The sequence below is a fragment of the Leptopilina boulardi genome, unplaced genomic scaffold (genome assembly GCF_019393585.1).
Source record: "Leptopilina boulardi isolate dan_hultmark-lab unplaced genomic scaffold, ZJU_Lbou_2.1 LbouV2_48, whole genome shotgun sequence".
NCBI lineage: Eukaryota > Metazoa > Arthropoda > Insecta > Hymenoptera > Figitidae > Leptopilina > Leptopilina boulardi.
In genome coordinates, this window is record NW_026137992.1 from 1170371 (window position 1) to 1197050 (window position 26680).

The following is a 26680-nucleotide window of genomic DNA, read 5'->3' on the forward strand; positions in this document are numbered from 1 at the left end:
TAATCATTTATAAATGTTTTTTTAAAAAATTTACCAAAAAAAAACAATTTAATAAATTTTTCAAAATTAGTCACAAATTTGTTTAAATAATCAGTTAAAAATACAAAAAAGAAAAAATTTTCAATATTTGAAAAAGGTGGAACCTGAATGGATGGTCCTGGAACAATTTGTAGTTCACGAATTACAAAATGTTTTTGGATTAGATGCTTTGGAAAGTTCTCATCCAATTTCAGTGGAAGTGGGACATCCAGATGAAATAAATGAAATTTTCGATAAAATATCCTACGACAAAGGTGCTTCAATAATTCGCATGATGGATCACTTTCTCACAACTGAAGTTTTCAAACAGGGACTATACAACTATCTTAGCGAAAGGTCAATTTTATTTTCTTTAGTAATTTAATTTTTCCAAAAAGTTAAATTTTTTTTAATTATTTAATTATTTCAATATAAATTAATTTTTAAAAGTCGAATTCCATTTCATTATTTGAATACAGAGCTTACAAAAGCGCAGAGCAAAATGATTTGTGGGCAGCTTTAACGAAACAAGCACACAAAGATAAAGTTCTCGATCGAGATGTAACTGTAAAGAAAATAATGGATACCTGGACACTTCAAACAGGTTTTCCACTAGTCACTGTTATTCGTGATTATAAAAATGGTGGTGCTTCCATAACTCAGGTAAATTTTATGAAATTATTTTTTATAGAACTTAATTAATATTTTTCTACAAAAAAAAAAAATGAAGTAAAATTTTGTATTTTTTCCAATAAAAAATTTTGTTTAGACTATCATGAAAAATACATTTGCAAGCAATTTTTTAATGGAAAAAAAAGTTAAAGCCATCGTAAAATGAAAATTTTTTTTCTCATTCCAGGAACGTTTCATGTTGCAAAATAGTACTTCATCCAATTCAGGCGAATCGATGCCACGTTGGTGGATTCCAATTACCTATACGTCCAAAAGTAAACTGAATTTCAATAAAACACAACCGTCACATTGGATGAAAGCTGAAAAATCGCTCATCATCCCTGACCTTGATGCTAGTTCCTCTGAATGGGTTATATTCAATATTCAAGAAACAGGTATTTTATTTCTCTTTTTACCCACATATCAACATATTTTTCTAATTTTAACATTTTACTTTTTATTAAACAAAAAAAAAAAAAGTGCAAAATTAGTTTAAAAAGAGAAAGAATGTATTTAATAAAAAATAAAATTAAAAAAAAGGAAATTTACACCTAAACTTTATATTCATTTCAGAAATTTGCATAAAAATTTGCATTAAACTTTTAACCTTTTATGCTTAATACAATCTCATAATCCGTTACTAAATGGAATTTCTCTTCAAAATTATAATTTACTATTATCAAATCTTTTTTTTTTTTTAAATGTCTGATTCTTATTTCTTAGAATACAATTTTTTTGGAAAAGTTATTTTTTCAAAGTTCTAAACTTTTATCAAAAAGAAATATGAGTAAAAAAGTACTTTTTTTAAATTACTGTAACTTTATTAAAGACTGAAAACTTTTAAAATGGCTTAACTTTTAACTACACTTGGAAAAAAAAATGCAATATTTATCGTTCGCCAAAAGTTTAAAAATTATTATTTAGATGAAAAAATTTTTTTTGCAGGATACTATCGCGTAAATTATGATCAAGAAAATTGGCAAAAGCTAATTAAGCAATTAAATCAAGGGAATTTTAAAGACATCTCAACGATAAACCGTGCACAATTGATAGACGATGCATTAAACTTGGCAAGAACTGGAAAATTGAACTATTCCACTGCCTTAGATGTTACTTCCTATTTAGTACGTGAAACAGAATATCTTCCCTGGAAAGCGGCTTTAACTGCCATGAGCTACTTAAACAGTATGCTAATTAAATTCCAAGGCTACGATAAATTTAGAGTAAGTTATAAATTTCACTATATTGCAGATTTTATAATGACTTATTCCACATCATTAATAATTCGCGTTAATCTTCTCCACTTTCCATTCTAATTTTACTTCTCTCATATATTTCAATAAAGATTCAATCAGATATTCTGTTTTATTCTTTTTTAAAAAATTTTGTTTTATATTCATACAATTCTTAGGAAGATTTTATTCTGTTTTCTTTTAGGTTTATTCTTTCTTTCTTTCTTTTTTTTTTATTCTTTTGAAAAGATTCTTTTCATTAGATGCGAATGTTTCCAACTTTTCAGGTGTATGCTACAAAACTTTTGGATAATATTTATAAACAAACTGGTTTTAAAGATTCCTATGATGATCCACAATTAACGGTTTTCACTCGTTTTGATGTTTTAAATTGGGCTTGTAATTTTGGCCATGAGGATTGTGTGCGAAATGCTGTTAAACAATTTATCAATTGGCGAAATTCACCGAATCCAGATGAAGATAATCCGTAAGAAACTAAATTTTATCTTAAAATCATTGCTAAGAATTTTTTAATTTATTTATTTATTATTTTGTTTTAAGGATTGCACCAAATTTAAAGAGTGTTGTGTACTGTACAGCAATTCGAGTTGGAGGTCAAGCAGAATGGGAATTTGCATGGCAACGTTATTTGTCAACTAATGTTGGAACAGAAAGAGATCTTCTTCTTGTTGCACTTGGATGCACAAGGGAAACATGGCTGTTAAGCAGATATCTTGATTGGGCATTGACTGAAAATTCAGGAATAAGAAAACAAGATGTCACACGAGTATTTGCATCGGTTGCTAACAATATAATTGGTCAACCATTGGTTTTTAACTATTTCAGAAATAAATGGACTCGCATTCGAGAATAGTAAGTACATCAAAAAAAGGTCGAACCAATTTTTTAAATTAATATACCGTAACAAAAGAAAGGCGTGGTAAATAAGCATCATTTGACACACCTTCGACAAATAGAAACATGATATGGATTTTTGTATCAGCTAAAAAGAAAAAATTAATGCTAAAGAAAATCAGTTAAATAAACCAAAATTCTAATCTCTTAATTTTAACAATACTTCATAAAGTATTTAATTTAAATTTTCCAATAGTAAATCGTTTATATTTCACAAGTTATTTATTTTTTCAGCATTGGAACTTCTATAATGACCATTAGTACAATTGTAAAAGCTTCAACAAAGAGAATCAACACTAAATACGAATTAAAAGACGTGAGTTACTTTTTTAATGGTATCAGTAGTTAATGGTACCAACAAGTACCAATGGTACCATTAGTTGCTGGTACCAGAAGGTACCAATGGTACAATTAATTGTGGTACCAATAGTTTATGATACCAGTAGTTAATGGTACCAGTATTTAATGGTACCAACAGGTACCAATAGTACCAATACTTAATGGTACCAGTTGTTGATGGTACCAATACTTAATGGTACTAAAAATTAATGGTACTAATAGGTATTAAGGATACCATTAGTTGATGGTACCAGTATTTAGTGGTACCAAAATGTACCAATGGTATCATTAATTGTGGTACCAATAGTTTATGATACCAGTAGTTGATGGTAGCAGAAGGTATCAATGGTACCACTAGTTACTGGTACCTGTAGTTGCTAGTAACAATACGTAATGGTACCAGAATTAAATGGTATCAATTAATACCAAGGATACCATTAATTGTTGGTACCAGTATTTAGTGGTACCAAAATGTACCAGTGGTATCATTAATTGTGGTACCAAAAAGGTACCAGTGGTACCATTAATTGTGGTACCAATAGTTTATGATACCAGTAGTTGATGGTACCAGTATTTAATGGTACCAAGGGTACCAATAGTATCAATTTTTATTAACAATTATAATTTTTTACAGTTATTGGATTTTGCAAAAGAGCATGGCGAACAACTTGCAAGTGCAACAAGAGCTGTACAACAATCAGTGGAACAAGCGGAAGCCAATATCAGATGGTTAGAACAAAATCATGATTCTATTCGTAATTGGTTACAAGGTAATATTGCGTAATTAAAAATCGCACAAATTATATTCGCGAGAATAATTATTATATATAGGCAACAAAGAAAAATGCCTTCTGTCATTGTGCCCAAAATTTACATTTTTATTTTCATAAAAAAAAAACAAATATTCTCGGAATATGGAGAAAAAAAAATCCTTTCTGTAGGTAATTGTAAATATATACATTGCGTGATCTTAATATATGTGCATATAAATTATACGTAATATTATTTTTAAGGAAAACATTAGTTTATAATTGAAATGATGAGAGCATCAATTTTTTTATTTCTATCTGAGAAACAACAATTTTACTCTCAGTGTTATCAAATGTATCAGAAAGTGTCAAAACAGATTTAAAAAATCTCATTTTAAAAAAATCACTAGTAAGAAAACACTAATCTCTAACAGTAAAAAGAAAATTTTATATTAAGAAAATTTTTATTTGAACTTATAATATTTTTAAAAATGTTTTTATTAATTTTTTAAACGAATTTCTTATGCCAGTACTTTGTATATTTTTAATTATCTGCCAAAAGCAGGATCTGAATTTAAGATAAATCTTTATAAAATTTAATTTCAATTTAATATTAAACATATCTTAAGATGAAATTTTCTTATTGCACATAATTTCCATTTTCTGAGATTAAAATATTTTATAATAATTAACATTATCATTATCAATCATTTTCAAGCTCAAAATTTTTTTAAAAGAGAAAAAAAAACTTTTTTTTATACTGACAATGAATCGCTTTTAAGTAATGAACTCTTTTATGAACGTTTTTCATAATTTTTTATAAGAAAATCATTACAATCATTGAAGCAGCGCACAATCTTGTAACTTTTCATTAGATACACTATATCTTATATAGAAACAAGAAAGTATTTATAACAATCATTCCACTTGTGAAAATCATCGATGTGATTACAGTCGTCCAATTATAGTATACATATTCTGTAAACTATATAATTAAAAATATTTTAAAGAATCTTATATCTTATAAATATAAAAATTAAAAAAAAAAAATTATTATTTTAAATCAAGGATGCCATTGTCGGTACTGAATAAATAAAACTGCATTGATGTGTAATTTGAGTTTTATTACATTTATACCAATCTATTGAAAAAGAATTTCTACAATTGTGGAAAAAAAAATTTTCATTGAATAAATTAATCAATTAATATTAATTAATAATAAATGAATGTAAATTAAAATTCACTAACAGGTATAAAATAATTTATAATTTTATTAAAATTATTTTATAAATTATTAAAGACATATTATCCTATATTTATTAAGCGTATTGTAATTTTTTTGTATTAATTTCATTATAATTCGTCAATTTTCGAATTTCATAAACTTACAACTATCGGAGAGACTAACTAATTAAAAATTATAAAATTATATTTGTGTAGAAAAAAACATAACAATTTTACAACTATACATATTTTACAAAATGATAGAAAAAACTTATACTAACAACAATTAAATAATGCAAAAGCAAATACAGATATACCAAGGAAAATCAACATGAGATAAGAAATACCTAAACCGCTTTCATTTAAATCAACTGGTGGTGAAGAAGTGGTAGTTGAAGATTTAGGTGTGCTTACTTCTGGTAAATTTACATCCTCCGTGCTTGATGACGTTATAATTTCTAAAATAAAATAATTTTCACCTTAAATTGGAGTTTTTTGAATTTTACAGATAAAATATTTTAGAGTACATGCAGGGGACTCTGAGTTAGCAAATTATAAGTCAGAATTTTATGATATTAATGGTACAATTAATTGTGGTACCAATAGTTTATGATACCAGTATTTAATGGTACCAACAAATACCAATGGTAAAATTAGTTTCTGGTACCAGATGTTTATGGTACCATTAGCTGCTGGTACCAATAAATAATGGTACCAGTATCAAATTCTATCAATAAGTATCAAAGATACCATTACTTGATGGTACCAGTAATTAATAGTACTAATACTCTATGGTACCAATATTTCATGATACCAAAGGGTACCAGTTATACCATTAATTGTGGTACCAATAGTTTATGATACCAGTATTAAATGGTACCAACAAATACCAATGGTAAAATTAGTTTCTGGTACCAGATGTTTACGGTACCATTAGCAGCTGGTACCTGTAATTAATAGTACTAATACTCTATGGTACCAATATTTCATGATACCAAAGGGTACCAGTTATACCATTAATTGTAGTACCAATAGTTTATGATACCAGTATTTAATGGTACCAACAAATACCAATGGTAAAATTAGTTTCTGGTACCAGATGTTTATGGTACCATTAGCTGCTGGTACCAATAAATAATGGTACCAGTATCAAATTCTATCAATAAGTATCAAAGATACCATTAGTTGATGGTACCTGTAATTAATAGTACTAATACTCTATGGTACCAATATTTCATGATACCAAAGGGTACCAGTTATACCATTAATTGTGGTACCAATAGTTTATGATACCAGTAATTGATGGTACCAGCAGTTAATAGTATGAATACTTTATGGTACCAGCATTTCATGATATCAAAAGGTACCAATGGTACCATTAATATTTGGTACCATTCGCTGCTGGTACCAATACTTAATGGTACCAGTATTTAATTGTATCAATAAGTATCAACGATACAATTAGTTGATGGTACCAGTAAATAATAGTACTAATACTCTATGGTACCAATATTTAATAATATCAAAGGGGACCATTAAGTGGGGTACCGATAGTTTATAATACCAGTAATTGATGGTACCATTAGCTGCTGGTACCAGCAGTTAACAAGACTAATACTATATGGTACCAGAAGATATCAATGGTACTATTAAGTGTAGTACCAATAATTTATGATACCAGTAGTTGATGGTACCAGTAATTAATACTACCAGTATTTAATGGTACCAACAAGTACCAATGGTAAAATTAGTTTCTGGTACCAGATGTTTATGGTACCATTAGCTGCTGGTACCAGCAGTTAACAAGACTAATACTTTATGGTACCAGAAGGTACCAATGATACTATTAAGTGTAGTACCAATAATTTATGATACCAGTAGTTGATGGTACCAGTAGTAAATAGTACTAATACTCTATGGTACCAGTATTTAGTGGTACCAAAAGATACCAATAGTACTAATATTTGTGGTACCAGTACTGAACTTACACCACATAGCAAAATTTCTTATTAAATACACTATGTTATTTTTAATGTTTCTGTATAGTATTTAAAATATTATTTATTATTTATTTCATATTAAATAACTGTTTTTAAAAAAAAATTAGATGCGTTATTCGTAATTTGAAGTTTAAAAAAATAGAAATAGCAATCATTTTAATAGAATAGAGAACTTACCAGAATATATTGAAGAAGAGAATTTTTATTTTACTTTTATTGTGAGCTTTATGTATAAGAAGTTGTGCTATGTGGGAGCGATAAGGAAAGAAATAACAATATAATATATTATTTACAATCAAACATTTTATTTTTCTTTTATGATTCCATGTAAACATAGGTACCTTTAAATTTATAACCGGAAAGAAATTTTATTTTATAATTCAATAAAAATAGGAATACATATTTTGAATTTAAAAAAGAGACTATTCAGGGTACTTAATGAAGGATTTACAGATAAATAAATTTAATTTTTATAAAATATATATTTATATTATGAAAACAAAATTTATTATAGACAGAATTGTTTTTACAGAGTATATTTAATCATAAACAATGCGACTAATTTTTTAAAATATTTTTTTTTTTTTTATTTAATTACCAGTAGTTGTTGTAGTTGTATAATATTTTCCCAGATAATCGTATATTTCTTGTGAATGAGTCTCAAACCACTGCATATTATTTTTAGCTATCTTCAATGAATCTTGCAGTCTCTTTAATATTTTTGCAAGATTTTCTGAATTTTCTTTTATGAATGTTTCGTACTATAAACAAATTATTTTATTTTTATTTTTAAATATTAAAAAATAGAAATAAATTTAAAAATTAGATCAAAAATGATTACCTGATTAATTTGCTCTGTTGTTGATATAAATTCAGCTACATTTGAAAACAAACTGGCAATGTTTCCCCAGTTTCCAAAACTAAAATAATTAGAATTTATAAAAAAATATATATTTGTTTTGATTAATATAAAAGGAATCTTGTTACTTACTAAGAATATACATTATGATAATTATTAATTAAAAATTGTAATAAGGTATTGACTCCAATTTTTCCAGCATTGTTAACAGATCGAAAGACAAGATTTACATGGTGACGGCGAATTTCTTTAGAGGATATAGCAAGTTGAAGATATCTATAATTAAATATTTAATTTTTTAAAATGAATCACTTTCAATTAGATTCTAAATTAAAATAATTTAACTTACGAAAGAAGCGTTGTTGTATTTTGAGTACAACCTAAAGATTCCAAAATAATTTCCTTCTCTATCGAAAAATTAGAGCTGAGATATTTATTCCAAAGAAACACCCAATCTTCATAGGTACCATATTTTAAAGCTGTACAATAAACTGTTGTCTTTAAATTCGATGGAATTCTATAAAATAAAATTTAATTAATTGCCCTGATTCAATGAATTTAAATTAACAAAATTATTTATAAAATACTGCATTTTACATACTGTTTCAAATAATTCTTTTGCCAAGTCAAAAATAGAAGTTTTGATTTTGCAACACAATTCAAATGTTGATATTTGCATGCCCAATTTGTTATTAATTGACGTTGAAGTTCCTCCAACATATTTTCTTCTTTAACATCATGAAATCCAAGTTTATTATAAATTTCATTAACAAGTGTTCGAATATGACGACCAAAGAGATTATTTATCTCATGTCCTTCAAAACGTTGACTAAGATAGAAAATCTCGTTAAAAAATCCTTTCCAGGGAAGATAATTTTCTTCTTGTACTAAATATTCCGTTGCATTTAATGCTAGAGTGTATGTTACATAATTAGCTCTTGCAAGATTAAGAATATCTTCAACAATTTGAGCTCTATTCACATCATCAATCTCTGTAAACTTATTACTGTGTAAAATGTTTGCTAATCGATACCATGAATCAGTATCGTAATTAACTCGATAATAGCCTGATCGTTGTACATTTAAAATATACCATTCATTTGTATTGTTAACATTAATTGTCATTGATTTTTTACCAAACCAAAATAATGGCATTGTATTCTCAAAATTTTTATTTGATTCACTCACATATGTTATTGGTATCCAATAAATTTGTTCATTTGTCAAATTCTCTAATAAATATCGTTCCTGTAATTCAGAAATTACTTAACTAATAGATAAGTAATATTTAATATTAAAATTAAATTAATATTTACTTGAGTAAGAGTCATTGTGCCATTAATTAATGTGACATTAACAACAGGATATCCAGATTGATTGACCCAACTATTCATAATATCTTTTATCGTGACATTCACATTTTCTAAAATATGTGTTTTATTAACTTGAGCCTGTAATGAATCATAAAGTTGTTCAGGTGTTGCAGTAAGATGTTGAAGTTTTTGAAGATAATCCCGAACAGCATCGATGCAAACTTTATTGCCAAAACTATTATGGAACATGCGAATTACACTAGCACCTAGTTAAAATAAATTTTAAATTTAAAAAAATTGAAAATAGAATAATTACTAATATTTAAAAAATGGAAATATATATATCTTTATTTAAACAAAAAAAAAAAAAAAAACTGCACTTCCCCTGAAAAAAAACAAATGGCTAATTAAAATTTACGTTCTTACTTTTACTGTACGCAATGTCGTCAAAACTAGAACGAATTTCTGTTGGATTAAAGACTTTATTATTCATAGGACGGGTCACTAAATAGGGATCTTTTGACAATGCAACGTGCATAGTTGTAACTGTGAATTGTTTCAAAAGTTTCCAATTTGGATTCAACTGAAAAAAAAGGAATTTCGTTGAAAAGAGTATGATTTTTTGCATAAATTAATAAGATTAAATAAATCTTTTTTAAAACTAATAGACATACTATATTAATTATAACATCTTGAAGATATTGAGCAAAGCCTTCATTTAACCATGAATAATCCCACCAATCACAAGTTACTAAATTTCCAAACCACATGTGAACAAGTTCATGTGCTATTACAGTATTAATTCCTTTTTTGTAACTACCTGGTGTTTCTTTTTTCCTATAAAGAAGACCCTTTTCCCTAAAAAAAAAAAAAAATCATTTAAAAAAATATTTTTCCATAATTAAAATGAGGCAAATAAAAAAAAAACTAACTTAAAAGTAATAAGACCCCAATTTTCCATTCCTCCAATTTCACAATCAGGAACAGCAATCAAATCCATTTTTGGTAGTGTATAATTTAATCCAAAAATTTTTTCCATTTGTTCCAAAGATTTTGTTGCAATTATTAAAGAATCATGAGTATCATCAATAGCATTTGATCGACTCCAAATTGATAAATTTTTAATTGAAATATTCTTAAAGTCGGATACAATAAAAGCTACTAAATAGGTTGACATTAAGGGAGTCTCCTCGAAAACATCTAAGGTTCGATTCTCGTCTCTAAAATATTTATCAAATTGTAAACAATAAATAATTTAAATATAAGAAAAAATATAGTACAAATAATAAATATTGATTAATTTAATAATTATTATTTAATTATTAATAATAATGCATACTTTAACGCTGTTGATGATTTTAATGGCATATTACTTAAAGAATGATAAAAATTTGGTCTTTCAATTCGAATGATGAATTTTGCTTTGAATGCTGGTTCGTCGAAACATGGAAAAGCTCTTCTGGCACTTGTTGGTTGAAAATAAGTAGTCGCTAACCATCTATTTATCAAAATTAATAACACAAAGTTTCAAAAACTTCTGATTAAAAAGATGTAAATTTTTAAAAAATTTTTTACCCTTTAAAAATACTAGACATGTGTAAAATAAATCGAACCGAACAGTTCGAATTTTTGTGCCGAGTTCGAATGTCGAAAATTCGACATTCGAGTCAGCCCAGTTCGAATGTCGAAATCCGACATTCGAGTCCGTCCAGTTTGAATGTCGAAAATCCGACATCCAAGTCAGTCCAGTTCGAATGTCAAAAGTTAGAAATTCGAGTCGGGGTCATTAAAAACCGAACAAAATTCGATTCGATTCAAACATTGCACAGCTCTAAAAAAATCCCTTTCAAAGTCAAATAAAATTAATCAGCATGTTTCCATTATTTTTTTACCTTAAAACAACATGTATTACCTTAAAAAAACCTACTAATTGAAACTAAATTGCAATAGAATAAGAATAATCAATTTTTTTCGTTTTTTTTTTAGATAGAATGTTTTCCTGGAAAATGAAAAAATCCCTTTCAAAGTCAAATAAAATTAATCAGCATGTTTCTATTATGTTTCTACCTTAAAACAACACGAATTACCTTCAAAAAACCTACCAATTGAACCCTAATTGCAATAGAATAAAAATAATCAATTTTTTCGATTTTTTTAGATAGAATGTTTTCCTGGAAAATGAAAAAATCCCTTTCAAAGTCAAATAAAATTAATCAGCATGTTTCTATTATTTTTCTACCTTAAAACAACACTAATTACCTGCAAAAAACCTACCAATTGAACCCTAATTGCAATAGAATAAAAATAATCAATTTTTTTCGATTTTTTTAGATAGAATGTTTTCCTGGAAAATGAAAAAATCCCTTTCAAAGTCAAATAAAATTAATCAGCATGTTTCTATTATTGTTTTACCTTAAAACAACACGAATTACCTTTAAAAAAACCTACCAATTAAACCTAAATTGCAATAGAATAAGAATAATCAATTTTTTTCGTTTTTTTTAGATAGAATGTTTTCCTGGAAAATGAAAATATGCCTTTCAAAGTCAAATAAAATTAATTAGCATGTTTCTATTATTTTTCTACCTTAAAACAACACTAATTACCTGCAAAAAACCTACCAATTGAACCCTAATTGCAATAGAATAAAAATAATCAATTTTTTTCGATTTTTTTAGATAGAATGTTTTCCTGGAAAATGAAAAAATCTAGACCTGTGCAAAATAAATCGAACCGAACTGTTCGAATTTTTCCCCGAGTTCGAATGTCGAAAATTCGGCATTCGAGTCAGCCCTGTTCGAATGTCGAAATCCGACATTCGAGTCCATCCAGTTCAAATGTCGAAAATCCGACATCCGATTCAGACCAGTTTGAATGTCGAAAGTTCGAAATTCGAGTCAGGGTCATTAAAAAGCGAACAAAACTCGATTCGATTCGAACATTGCACAGCTCTAAAAAATACATAGTTTTAACGATAAATAATTTTTTAAAAAAATTTACATCAATTAATGTTGAAATCAAAATATTTTTGATTTACCTTGTCTGATTTTTATCATCAATATAAGAGCTACGATAAAATCCCTGTAAATTTTCATTTAAAATACCATCATATTTGAAATACATTTTCAATTCAGTATCCACATTGATAATTGAATTCAAATAAATTGAAAGTTTTTCTGTAGTTGTATTCAATGTGTGAGAAATGTTAATTTTCTGTTCAAATTCATCAAAAACTTGAATTTCCTTAAATTTCAAATCATTTGCATTTAAAATAATTCTTGATGTTCTTTCAACTGTTTTCATAATTATTTTTACTTCTCCTTCGAATGTAAAATTTTTTTCCTCAAAATACGTTTTCAAATGAATATCATATAAAATTGGTTTCATTAATATTGGCAAACGATAATTTTCACTTGGATAAGTTGTTTCCAACCATTCCCAAATTTTTGGTAAATATTTATCAAACCATGTATGTGTCTTTTTAATTCGCGAATATTTAGAAATATTGGTAGAATTCAAAATTGATGAATATTTATCTAATTTTACAAAAGCCTATAAAATTGTTATTAATAATGAATAAAGCTGAATTAAATAAAATATTTTGTCAATAAATAATAATTTTTTTAAAAAAAGTTGTACCTTTTTCAAAATTTTTTTGGATGATATTCTTTTACTTATACTCTTTAGAATTGTTTTTAATGCTGCCTCGTCCTCAACGCTGTTTGAATATTTAACAAAAAAATTAATTTTTAATAAGAAATATTTATTTTTTTAAATTTACTACTTACTATTTATATATGTTATCATAATTATTTTCAAGATAATTTAAAACAGTTTCCATTCCCTTTAAGTTCGCCTTATACGTTTTTGAAAAAATCTTGAATTTTTCTTTCAAATTCATTGTGGGTGCTTTTTTAACGGCTTTCTCAAATAAACTAATTACAAAACAAAATAATTAAAATTACATGATGCTACAAGGAACTCGTGATAATTTGCATCACTAAATTAGAATATTAAGAAAAATAAATCCTTAAGTTAAATATTTACTTTGAAATTTGTTCTTCATTCTCTGAACAGAGTAGAGCATCATATAAGGTCATACGCTCATTCAATAACTTTTCAGATAAATATTTTTCTTTAAGAAAATGAAAATCGTCCTTCGAACCATGTTTTATAGCTGTACAAAATAGTGTACTACGAAGATTTCCTGAAATTCTGCAAAATAAAAAATTAAAATTTTTTTTTTTTATTTTTTAATAAGAACTTTTTTATATTGCTACATTATGAACTGTTTTTACAAAGGTGCATGTGACATTTTATAACGTCACTGACGCAATATTAAAAATTCTCGACCATTTAATTCTTCAACTAATTTGCGGATATATGTATAACATAAAAGAAAAAATTATAATGAAAATGTAAAAAAAGTTAACTGCACTTAATTTTTTTAAAATTGCAAATTTGAGAAGTGTCCACATAAACCTACTTTTTTCTACTTCTTTATCATTATTAAAAAAAAAAAATTTAAATATGTTTGCTAGTTACAAAAAAAGAATTATTTATTATTTAAATTTAATTTTAAAAAGAGAAAGTAATAAATAAATTCTTTTTAATAATAATGGTACCTGTAGTACCAATACTTAATTGTACCAGTATTTAATTGTATCAATAAGTATCAACGACACGATTATTTGATGGTACCATTAATTAGTAGTACTAATACTCTATGATACCAGTAGTTGATGGTACGAGTAGTAAATAGTACCAGTGGTACCATTTATTGTGGTACCAATAGTTTATGATAAAATGCTACCATTAGTTTCTGGTACCATTATTTAATAGTACCAAAAGGTACCATTATTTAATGGTACCAAAAGGTACCAATGGTACTATTAATTGTGGTACTAATAGTTTATGGTACCAGTATTTAATGGTACCACAAGCACCAATGGTACAATTAGTTGCTGGTACCAGTATTAAATGGTACGAATGCTACCATTAGTTTCTGGTACCATTATTTAATGGTACCAAAAGGTACCAATGGTACTATTAATTGTGGTACCAATAGCTTATGATACCAGTTGTTGATTGTAACAATATTTTATGGTACCAGTATTTAATGGTACCACAAGTACCAATGGTACAATTAGTTGCTGGTACCAGTATTAAATGGTACCAATGGTACCATTAGTTGCTGGTACCAATACTTAATGGTACCAGCATTTAATGGTACCATAAGTTGTGGTACCGGTAATAAATAAATTATTTTCAATAATAAATTGTATTATAAAATAAAATAGTAATTTATTACTTGAATGAAGAGTCGTTCTTGAATTTGGCAAATGTTTCCATTGCATGATTAATACATTCAGGAATTTTGAAATCACATGCCCATTTGTTAACTAATATCCTGAGAAGCTTATCATAATGATCTTCATCTTTAATTTCTGAGGGACCCAATTTATTAAAAATAGGTGTCAAGAGTGTACGAATATGTGTCTACAACAATATGCATAGAAAATAAATATATTTTCAATCAATTTGTAAATTTCCAAAAATCGAAAACAAAAATTTTTTTTTTATTTTATTCATACCTTGTATAAATCATAAACATCAAGATCTTTCAAAATCATATTTAATTCAGATAGTCCTTTAAAAGCAGCTTTCCATGGTAAATAATTTGTTTCCTGTTCTAAATATTGAGTAGCTGATAAAACTTTATCATAACTGACGTATCCAGTTTTACCCAAATTAAATAGATCATCGATCAATGATGCACGATTTATTTCATGAATTTGAAAATATTCTAAACTTTTAAGGGTAGTAATAATTCTCATCCAATTTTCTTCATCATAATTCACGCGATAATATCCTAAAAAAATTACCGATATTATTTAATTTAATTAAAAAAAATTTACTAATTTTAATTTCTTTGTATATATATATATATATATATATATATATATATTTTTGCTGAATATATTTGTCAAACCTGCTTGTTGAATATTAAATATTATCCATTCATCGTTTTCTTTTTTAATGGAAATTTGATTTTTTTCATCTTTTAACCAATATTTTGGAACAGTATTATTAAAATTATTTTCCCTTTGAGTGGTCCAAGTAATTGGAACCCACCAAGTTTGATTAATTGGATAATTTTTACTATTCGATGATAAAAATCGTTCTTGCGCAAACATCACTTTTTCATCTTCAATTTTTACATTAACCACTGGAAAACCTGGTTTAAGAGTCCAAGAATCTAAAAATTCTTTAACATCTAATTCAAAATTAACAGAATCAATTTTCTCCTGTAGTCCTTTATAAAGATCCTCCGGTGTCGCTACATTGTGATTTCTAAAAAGAGAATAATTTCTTTAGAAATAAAAGCCTAATTTTAATTAGAAACTAATTTTGAATAACTTTACCGATTTTTTAAATAAATATATAAACCATCATAAAAGAGATTAGAGCCTATTATTTTTTCCGTCATTCGTAAAATACTAGCAGCCTTGTCATACGAAATTTTACTGAACCTCTCTCTTATTTCCAAAGGACTATAAACATCGTGTGTTATTGCATGACTTCCTACATATGCATCAATGTCAAATGAAGTCTGTAAATGATTTACAACAAATTGTTCTGGAATTTTCCATGATTTTTCCACCTATCATAAATGGATAAAATTTATAAACAATTTTGGATAATATAACAAAAATTTGTCTACACAAAACAAAAATAAACAATATTCACACTATCAATTGCAAAATACTGCAAATATCTTGCAAATCCTTCGTTTAGCCACAAATATTTCCACCACAAAGGAGTGACGAGATCTCCAAACCATTGATGTGCAAATTCATGACTAATCACATTGCTAATATCCTGTTTGTCAAATAGAGTTGACTTCTCTTCATTATAAAGTAATTTTCCTTCTTTGTATGTGATAAGTCCCCAATTTTCCATTGCCGCTGATGCAAAATCAGGTAATGCAATCATATCCAATTTTGGTAATTCATATTCATATTTTAATTTATTTTCATAAAATTTCATGAAAGGTGACATTAGAGAAATTCCATATTGTACTTGAGAAATAGCCTCTGGTCTTGAATAGACTTTATAATTTTCATGGCTCTTGTATGAAAATTGTGACACTACCAATGCAACCAAATAAGTTGACATTAATGGAGTCTCAGCAAATGTATCTTTTAACATATCATCTCTGCGAATGAAAATTTGTCATTAATTTTTAGAAATTCTGTTTAAAAAATTTTTATCATTTTCAAAATACTAACGAAATACGTTCCGTCAGTTTCAATGGCATATTGCTGATAGCATGATAATGTTGCGGTCGAGTAACACTTAATGTGAAAAGTGCCTTCATTGCAGGTTCATCAAAACATGGAAACATTTTTCTTGCGCCCACTGGTTCCATCTGAGTAGCTGCTAACCATCTGCAGGTGTTAAAAAAAATTCAATCTTATTTGTCAAGTTTTATTGATTTTTTGTTTGTCGTTCATTTAACCTACAACTAAACCTACAACTAAACCTACAACTAAACCTGCAATTAAACGTACAACTAAATCTACAAAAAATCGTACTAAACTAACTAAACAAACTAAACTTTTAACTAAACCTAAAACTAAACCTACAATTAAACGTGCAACTAATTCTAAAAATAATCATACAACTAAACTTACAACTTAACCTTCAACTAAAACTAAACCTACAACTAAACCTAAACCTAAAACTAAACCTACAACTAAACCTAAACCTAAAACTAAACCTACAACTAAACCTGCAATTAATCGTACAACTTCATCTACAAATAATCGTACAACTAAATCTACAACTTGACCTACAACTAAACCTAAAACTAAACCTAAAACTAAACATGCAATTAAACGTACAACTAAGTCTACAAATAATCGTACTAAACTAACTAAACAAACTAAACTTTTAACTAAACCTAAAACTAAACCTACCATTAAACGTGCGACTAATTCTAAAAATAATCGTACAACTAAACTTACAACTTAACCTTCAACTAAAACTAAACCTACAACTAAACCTAAACCTCAAACTAAACCTACAACTTAACCTAAAACTTAACCTACAACTAATCCTACAACTAAACCTGCAATTAAACGTACAACTAAATCTACAAATAATTGTACAACTCAACATACAACTTAACTTTCAACTGAAACTAAACCTACAACTAAACCTAAAACTAAACCTAAAACTAAACCTGCAATTAAACGTACAACTAAATCTACAAATAATCGTACAACTAAACCTACAACTTAACCTTCAACTGAAACTCAACCTACAACTTAACCTAAAACTTAACCTACAACTAAAACTACAACTAAACCTGCAATTAAACGTACAACTAAATCTACAAATAATTGTACAACTCAACATACAACTTAACTTTCAACTGAAACTAAACCTACAACTAAACCTAAAACTAAACCTAAAACTAAACCTGCAATTAAACGTACAACTAAATCTACAAATAATCGTACAACTAAACCTACAACTTAACCTTCAACTGAAACTCAACCTACAACTTAACCTAAAACTTAACCTACAACTAAAACTACAACTAAACCTGCAATTAAACGTACAACTAAATCTACAAATAAACATACAACTAAACCTACAAGTAAACTGAAACTACATTGATTTTAATTTAAACCTTCTTTGACCTACATTGTATTTATATTGGACCTGATTTTACTCTACATTGAACCTAATTTGGCCCTACATTGATCCTATATTGAACCTAACTTAGTCCTTTGAACTTTGAACCTAAAATAAACTTCATTGTACTGCATTGAACCCATACATGAAACCTATATTGAACCTCAATTGTACTCTCATCTGCTCTACATTGAACCCATATTGAACCTAAATTGAACCTTAAAAAAATGTGCAAAAAGCATATAAAAATAACCTACTGTCTTTTTCCCTTGTCATCTTCATAGGAACTGCGGTAAAATCCACGGTTATCCGTATTCAAATAACCCGTGTAGTTAATTTTTATTTGAACTCGTGTTCCTTCTGTTAAATCATCATCAAGAAAAATTGTCATAAAATTATATGAATTAAATGTATTCTCCGTGTAATTTACATGATGAACCTTCTTTATCACATCATTGGCAAAAATATTCACATCATTGTGACTAATATTGTAAGCGTGCAAAACAATTTTATCAGTAACATCTTTTACTGTTGCATCGATTTTAACAAATCCATCAAATGTAAAATTATTTTCAATCAAATGAGGAAATACATGTATATAATATTTTGAAGGAACTAAATCACCAGGTAAAAAATAATCAGTTGTATTACTTGTATTTTCCTTTTGATTAAAATTCTTTATCCACTTAACGATTGTTTGTGAGTGATTTTTATACCAATCAAGTTCATATTTCGCTAATTTTAAACTTGATTCTAAGGATGAGATTATTGATTTGAATTTCATTTTATGTGAATTGATAAGATTTTTGAAATCATCAATTAATTCTTGTGTCGAAAAATAGTTTGATGCTGATGATAAAATTGTTGATATACTATCAATGCTTCCTTCATTGCTGAAAGATAAAAAAAAAATTCCAATAAAATTTATTTTTTCTATAAAAAAATAGAATTTTTTTTTTAAATAAAAATTATTTTTTAGACAATGTATATTTACTAGTCTATTATTTTCTTGTAGTGCGTGTCAATAAAATTAATGATAAATTTAGCTCCATTTGGTGAACAAGAAATAACGGAATTAAAAACAGTATTACTGTCTTGTTTTCGAATTCTATTTTCTTCGTAACTTGATACAGCTCGTAACAAATATCTAAATAAATAATAAAATTTATAATAATAAAAAATTTGTGCTTTAAATTCAAAAAAAAAAAAAAAAAATTAGACTTACTTTTCAATAATAGAATAATTATTACTGCAACCAAGAGCTCTTAGTATTTCAATTTGTTCTGATGGAACTTTTGAACGAACATATTGACTCCATAATGTATCCCAATCAGTTTCAGTGGCATTTATCATAGCAGTTGAGAATACAGTAAATTTTTGATTTTTTGGAATTCTGTAAAATATTTACGTATCAATTTATTTCTATAAACATTTTTATGATTAAAAATTTGGAATATATGTTATCAAATTTTTTTTAATTGTTTTTACATTTTCAAGTCCCCTGATTTCCATCTTTTAAAGTATTCTAAAGATTTTTTAATACATTTTTCCTGATTAAATCGACAAGCTAAATCATTTAGTTCCATACGCAATAAAATATCAAGTCGATTATCTCCATCCTTATCATCGTAACTTAATTTTCGATATGTCTTGTTGATAAGATTCAGAATTAAATTCTAAAATAGGATTAATTGTTTAAAATAATCATTTATATATATTTATTCATATTAAATTATTGCTATTTTATAATAAATAAATAAATAAATAAAATAAATATGATAATAAAATGAATAGTTTAATTTTTGAAGAATTTTTAAAAATAAATTTTTATTGATATTTACTTTATAAAAGCCCTCATCATGTTGGCTTGTAAATCGTTTAGTCAAATATGCTAATGCATTTAAAGCAGCTTTATATGGGACATAATGAGTTTCTTCAACAAGATACTTAAGACCATCTAAAGCAACACTATAATCAATATAATCAGCTCTAGCTAAATTCATCAGATCATCAATAATAGCTGCTCTATTAAGTACATGTATTTGAGAAAGAGTTTTTTTGCTGTTTAAAGTGTTTATTATCCTGTACCAGGACTCCTTATCATAATTGACTCGATAATATCCTGAAAATGTAAAACAAATTTCCTTTTAAATATTTTTCAAAAAATAATTTTTACTATAATTTTTAAATTTAATTAAACATTTTTATAAATAATTTATCACCAGCTGATTGTAAATTAAATATAATCCAATCGTCCTTTTTCATTTGAACATCGATAGTGAAATTATTTTTTCCTATCCATTGTTGAGTGACAGTTGTATCAAAATCAGATTTACTTTTCACAGTCCATGTAATTGGAATCCACCATGTATAATTTGTTAACGCTGAATCGGGATTACGTAATAAAAATCGATTTTGTGTCATAATTACTTTATCATCTTTCACAATTACTGACACAACTGGAAATCCCGGTTGTTTAGTCCAACTATTCATAATTGTTTCTACTTTTGTTTTAAGCTTAAAATCCTTTAAGTCAATCTCTTTTTGCAATTCTTTCCACAAATCTTCGGGTACAGCGTTCTCATATTTTCTTAAAAAAAAATTTTTTTGTTTTTATAACAGAGAAAAATATTTTACATTTTTAGTACTCGAAATTTATTACCTCGATTCAAGATAATTTTGCAATGCTGTATTGAAAATTTTTGATCCAAAAGATTTTTCCATCATTCTAATAACACTGGCACCTTTATTGTAGGTAATAGTGTCACCAGATTTTCCAATTTCACCTTGACTAGCAACATTTCGTGACAATGGTGACGAAGAATTTAATCCATCAACAGAAAGAGCAACTTGATGTTGAGCAACAATAAATTGTAAATCCATATTCCAAGCTGGTTCAATCTAGATCGAATGAGTGTAAATTTTTAAAATTAAAAAATTTTATCATCATTAAATTAATTGAACTGATGAAAAAATTACCTTAGCTGTAGCCATGTATTGAAAATATCTGGCAAAACCTTCACTAAGCCAAAGAACACCCCACCAATTAGGTGTAACTAAATTTCCAAACCACATATGTGTACATTCATGAACAATTGTTGCTGCAACATTTTGTTGAGCAATATCAGAAGATTCTTCATTACTGTAAAGCATTGCTGTTTCCCTATAAGTTATAAGTCCCCAATTTTCCATAGCACCAGCTGAAAAATCAGGTACAGCAACCATATCCATTTTTTCAATTTGATATTTTTGATTAAATGTCTCTTCAAAAAATGTTAAACTTCTTTTGCCAATTTTTAAAGCATAATCTCCTTGATCAATTAATTCTTCTCTTGACCAAACTGTAAAATTTCCATCACTTTTTGATTTTAAATTCGATATAACAAAGGCTACCAAATAAGTTGACATTGGTAAACTTTTTTTGAAAATCACTCTTGATAGATTTTGCCTGAAATTTTAATATCCCATTATGGGAAATTCATTTACATAACTTCGCTAATAATTAGATATCTGTGTTACTTTTAATATTAATAAATTTCAAATTAGGATCAGCCGGGGTAAATCCGAACGCTTTTAGTAAGTTTCAACAATAACATAAGTTTTTTCTTTTAAAAGACAATACTTTCTGTATTCTGGTGCATGAAGTTGTTACTTTAACTTCCATAGAACAATTTTATGGGGTAGCAAAAATTTTTGATAAATTACAATCGCAGGAAACTTAGCGTTCGTATTTACCTCGATATTTTGCAACTTTCCTAAAATACCGGGGTAAATACGAATGCCACTGTATTTCAGAAAAATCTTAGGGAAAATCAATTTAAAGTATTGCAATTGTTATACTTATATAAAAACTCAAAAAAAAAAATACGATAATAAACCTATTATGTAATAATGCATCATATATAAATACAAAAATCAAACAGGTTAAAAATTAAAATGCATTACACAATTAAAACCTTCAATAACTTTATCAAATCATAACGAATTTTTGCAAAACTTGGTACAGAAAGTATTTTGGAGTGATTGAATGTAAATACAAAAATAAAAGTCAAATTTTTTAAATTCAAAATGGCGGACTTTCCTAAAACTTATTTTTAAAAATGATCAAATTTGCTAAGTTCAAATTCGTAATCAGCTACCCTGAAACCCCCCCCCCCCCCCAAGTAACAATTTTCGAGCGAATCCAATGAATTTTTTAATTCTCGTCCGCCATATTGGACCCTCACAACAAAAGGATATCCTCAGGATATCCTAAACTAATGTAGGATATCCTCAGAACATCTAAACCGCTGTTACGTAGGATATTTTTGGGATATCCTGAGGATATTCTAGGGATATCCCTGGGTTATTCCAAGGATATCCTAGTGATATCGTGGGGATATTCTTGGGATAAACTTGGTATATCGTTAAAATATTTTAGAAATATCGCTAAGATCTCCCTAGGATATCATTATGATTCAAATTTTAAATATTTGAGATAGCGATTTTTTGATACAAAATAGTTAGCGCTTAAATTGGTTTCAAGAGATTTTTTAAAGAAAAAGTATAAAAAAGAATTCTTGTAGACAAGGTAAATCATTTTAGATATCTTGGAAATACATTATAAATACATCCAAAAAATATGTTTTCCATTTTTATTAAATTAATTTGTATGTTAGGGTCGTTTTATGGATACCTTAGGGACATTTTTAGAACGACTCAAGGATATTCTAACCCTTAAGATAATATAGACATACTGTGGATATCCTTAGGACGTCCTAAGGACATCCCTAATTATTCCGGGGATATCCTTGGGATATCCTTAGGACGTCCTGAGGATATCTTAATAATATCCGGGGAAATGATTAGGATATCCCTGGGACGTCCTAGGGACATCCTTAGACATCCCTAAGATATCCTAACCGCCGCTACTTTAGATATCCTTAAAGTATCCTTAGGATATCCCTGGGGTATCCCTAGGATATCCAAGGGATGTTTTTGGAATATCCTAGGATATCTGGTGCTGTGAGGGAAAAATTCTCATGTCTAACTTATTTTTTTAAATTTTAATTAAGCTGAAATAATTAGCGTTCGGATTTACCCCGCGTTCGATTTTACCCCGGCTGACACTATACCAATTTAAAAAATTAAATCAAAATTTACAAATAGTGAAAGTAACAATTTAAAATATTATTGATCTAAAAATTTTGTTTAAAACCTTTTTTTTTTTTATTTACTCACGTTTCCATTGTTTTTTCTACTGGCATATTACTTAGACATTTATATTCTTTTGGCATTGCAATGCGAACTGTAAATTTTGCTTTAAAAGAAGGTTCATCGAAACAAGGAAACGCCTGTCTGGCATGTACAGCTTGAAATTGAGTTGCTGCTAAATATCTAAAAAAAAAAAAAAAATTATTTACAAAAAAACTAAACAACCGAGAAGTGTCAACAATTTTTAAAATTTTCATAAATTATCTAAATACAAATTATGGCTATTATTATTTTAGTCAATTACTTACTTTATGCGATCATTTTTATCAAAATAAGAACTTTTATAGAATCCAATCATACTATTGCTAATCACTCCATTATAGTCAATAACAATAAGAAATTCATGATCCTTTTCTAACTTATTTTTAAGTTCAATTGTTAGTTTTTCAGTGACATTATTATAATATTGACCAATTATATCCCGTGGATTTTTTTTAACATCCAAAATTCTAATTGTTTTTAAATTTATTTTACCATGATGTAATACAATTTTATCAGTTTCTTCATGTATTTTTACATTAATTTTTGTCATTCCATAATAAGTATAATTCTCTTCCATTTGTATCATGAGATCATACGAATACGGTAATACATTATTTGGCAAACGATAATCTTCTTTTTTATTATTCCCATCTTTTGATTCATTTAAATTTTTAAATAAATAATTTTCATTATCAAAAAATTCTTCACTTATTGGACTATTATGATGAATATTATTATTTGCTTCTAATTTTGTAACGATAAATAACGTTATCAACGTTATCACAATTCGTGGATGCATCCTGTTAGAAAAATTTTCTTTATAAACTTATTATAATAAATTTTATAATTGCAAATTAATTTATGTAAACGAAAATATATGTTTTTAAATTTTACTGGAATTTAAATTTAAAAATAAAAATATGTATTTTTTTTGAAAATGTAATGAATGTAAAGAAGGAATAATTTTTTTTCAATATTTCTTTTATTAGGTACCTTATTTTCTTGTACAAAATATTCGATTAGTTAACAGAAAATTGAGTAAAAATAAAAAATATTACGTATTTGATAAAGATAAAGTGTGATATATTTTTATCTATCTATATCTACTAATCAATAATGGATATTGACAATGTTGATTCTGAAGTAGCGTAATTGATAATAATACAAAATTCATCATATATTGCAACAAAATGGAATTTTTAAATCTTAAGTAAACTTTACGGATTAAAACACTTGAATTTCACAATATAAAATTTTTTTTAAAAACTGAGTTAATTTAATTTTTTTCTAGAGGAGACCGAGTAACAATTTTTAGATTATTGAATATAATTTATTGTTACTCTCTAAATCTGAATTAGTAAAAATGTTTACTAATTTGAATTAGTAACTTACTTTTTGCTTCTGAATTAGTTAAATTTTACTAATTCAGAAGCAAAAAGTGAGTCACTAATTCAAATCAATAAACATTTTTACTAATTCAGATTTAGAAAGTAGTTAAAAATGGTCCTATTTAATCAAAATTAAGAAAAGAAGATCTACTTCTTCCTTAATTAATTAATTCATATAGAAACTTTGTTAATAAAAATTTATAATTTAGTTTCTATTTTTATAACATAAATTATTTCACACAGAAACCTACCTGATTTTTTTTTTAACCGCCTTTGTAGAATTTATAATCACTTAGAATTTTTTAAATCATTTTAATTTTTTTTTCTTCAAAAATTGTAATCGAAATCTTTTTTTTGACAATTATTCGAACACTTTCACCAGTTTCTTTTCTAACTTATCACTCGGAAATAAACTAGTTTAGATTCTGACTTTCCGAGGTATATATACACATGATAAACTATTGTGAATGAGTAACTTTGTCTAGTATTCACACATATATTTATAAAAAACATATATGTATACAGAAATTAGAATATCTCGAGTAAATATATACGATGAACGTACAGAATATAAATATTTAATTTTAAAAACACACACAAAACTTAATTTTAAACTGAAATAAAGTGCAAAACTAATTGGGTATTCGAAAAACTTGCTGGTACAGTTTTCAATATTATAAAAGTACCGTAACATCAAATGATTGAAGAATTTTTAAGAGGACAGTGTCCGCTATTCCTCGATTCACGGGAATTAAAATTATTTTTTTTTTTTATTATCAGTGGCATCGATATTTTTTTTTTTTTTTTTTTTTTATCAATTTAATAACTGTTAAGAAATATGTATTTTATTACCAAAGATTCTTGAACCATTTAAACAAACATTATATATGTTTGCTGAATATGGAATCTATTTATATATATATTTAATATTGAACTATTTAGCTTTTTTTAATTTTTAAAAAAGCAGTATGTTATTTAAAAAAAAAATTGGCTTTTGCTGTCGCTTTTCAAATTTAAGGAATAAAATCATGAGAGTTAAAATTTTATTCCTTTAAATTCAGATATAATTTTCGTTTAATAAATAAAATTACTTTTTAATTGAACCGCCAGTGACCAAAAGGGTTTAGGCGAGATTTTCATTGGCCTCTGGAATAGTTGGAAACTCGTTGAATGCGGGGCCAACGAAAGTCACGCGTTAAGCCCTTTTTGATCGCCGACAAGTCCAATTACACAGGGAGACTTTGTTTTGAATTTTTTTTTTTTTTTTAATTTTCTAATTTTAATAAATATAAATTTTTTAACAAAAATTCCTAATTAGCATTGATTTTGTTTTCTTTTATTTTATCTACCATATTTTTAACTAATAATTGAATTCACTCTTATTTGTTTTTTGTTCGTTGAATTTATAAAAAAAAATTCTAATTTCCTTTATAACTATTTTTTATCAATACAAATTTATAAAAATTATAATATATATATTTTTAATGCACTTAAAGCAAAAATAAGTGGATATATCCCGACATTGTTCGAAACTATTGAATATTTTGTAAGGAAAAGGTCTCTCCGAGTATAGCAAAGATAAGAGAAATAATTAATTTGTCAGTTACCTTGTTAACTTTCAGCTATCGATTATCCGAATAATTAGTGAAAATTCGTTAATTCGAGGCTAATCACTCACGTGTTTCACTTTTTTTTTTCAATTCACATAGTTTTGCACCAAAAATTTTCCCACTAGTTAAAAATTTTCATTGATACAAAAAAAAAAAAAAAAAAACTGTTTAGGCGACTTGAAATTTTAAGAAAATGATTTTTTTCGATTATCAGTGGCTTAATTTATAAGTAGGAACAATATCTTATCGTAACATTAAAATGACCAATATTGCCTTTTTTTTGTCCAACGTTTTCAAATTTATATTATACTTTTTTGGAGATTATATTTTAAAGTTGAAGTACAAAGTTAAATGATAATAGAATACAATATTTTAGTAAAATAATTCAAAAATTAGATAATTTTCTAATCTTAAATGCTT

At 26.6% G+C, this 26680-nt stretch overlaps 2 protein-coding genes across 4 annotated transcripts in view; one reads left to right on the forward strand and one right to left on the reverse strand.

Moving 5' to 3' along the window:
• LOC127289645 (aminopeptidase N) overlaps positions 1-5029 on the forward strand; it is a 28833-nt gene extending 23804 nt beyond the window's left edge. For both annotated transcript variants that reach the window (XM_051317720.1, XM_051317721.1), the window contains exons 7-14: positions 137-375; positions 498-681; positions 878-1085; positions 1636-1913; positions 2210-2409; positions 2484-2795; positions 3072-3153; positions 3811-5029. In XM_051317720.1, coding sequence (XP_051173677.1) covers positions 137-375; positions 498-681; positions 878-1085; positions 1636-1913; positions 2210-2409; positions 2484-2795; positions 3072-3153; positions 3811-3960 — 1653 coding nt within the window. In that variant the 3' untranslated portion in view covers positions 3961-5029. The remainder of the gene's footprint in view (positions 1-136; positions 376-497; positions 682-877; positions 1086-1635; positions 1914-2209; positions 2410-2483; positions 2796-3071; positions 3154-3810) is intronic.
• Positions 5030-5178: 149 nt separating this feature from the next.
• Positions 5179-26539, reverse strand: LOC127289648 (putative aminopeptidase-2). Of its 2 annotated transcripts, none has more exons than XM_051317726.1 (32): positions 26258-26539; positions 23529-24062; positions 23248-23403; positions 21007-21475; positions 20690-20928; positions 20250-20617; positions 19869-20149; positions 19516-19703; positions 19253-19420; positions 19022-19174; positions 18285-18920; positions 16614-16772; positions 16072-16540; positions 15747-15985; positions 15314-15675; positions 14916-15193; positions 14633-14820; positions 13369-13536; positions 13110-13256; positions 12961-13039; positions 12359-12873; positions 10661-10819; positions 10254-10541; positions 9996-10179; positions 9748-9904; positions 9325-9587; positions 8610-9256; positions 8358-8525; positions 8141-8284; positions 7991-8069; positions 7748-7910; positions 5179-5607 (listed from the first exon to the last, which is right to left on the reverse strand). In XM_051317726.1, exons 2-32 carry the CDS (start codon positions 24059-24061, stop codon positions 5426-5428), a joined length of 8229 nt encoding a protein of 2742 aa, XP_051173683.1. In that variant the 5' UTR covers position 24062; positions 26258-26539; the 3' UTR covers positions 5179-5425. The 2 variants fall into 2 exon arrangements, with proteins under 2 accessions (XP_051173683.1, XP_051173682.1); XM_051317725.1 differs by lacking the exon at positions 26258-26539 and adding an exon at positions 24902-25423.
• Positions 26540-26680: the final 141 nt, after the last annotated feature.

What these genes read in the sequence shown, in the direction of transcription:
- LOC127289648 (XM_051317726.1), bottom strand. Translation starts at nt 24,061, where the DNA reads ATGCATCCACGAATTGTGATAACGTTGATAACGTTATTTATCGTTACA. An exon ending in AAATCAGGGGACTTGAAAAT is followed by an intron (nt 19,421 to 19,515) that starts GTAAAAACAATT and finishes AATATTTTACAG; the next exon opens with AATTCCAAAAAATCAAAAAT. An exon ending in TACAAGAAAATAATAGACTA is followed by an intron (nt 18,921 to 19,021) that starts GTAAATATACAT and finishes TTTATCTTTCAG; the next exon opens with CAATGAAGGAAGCATTGATA.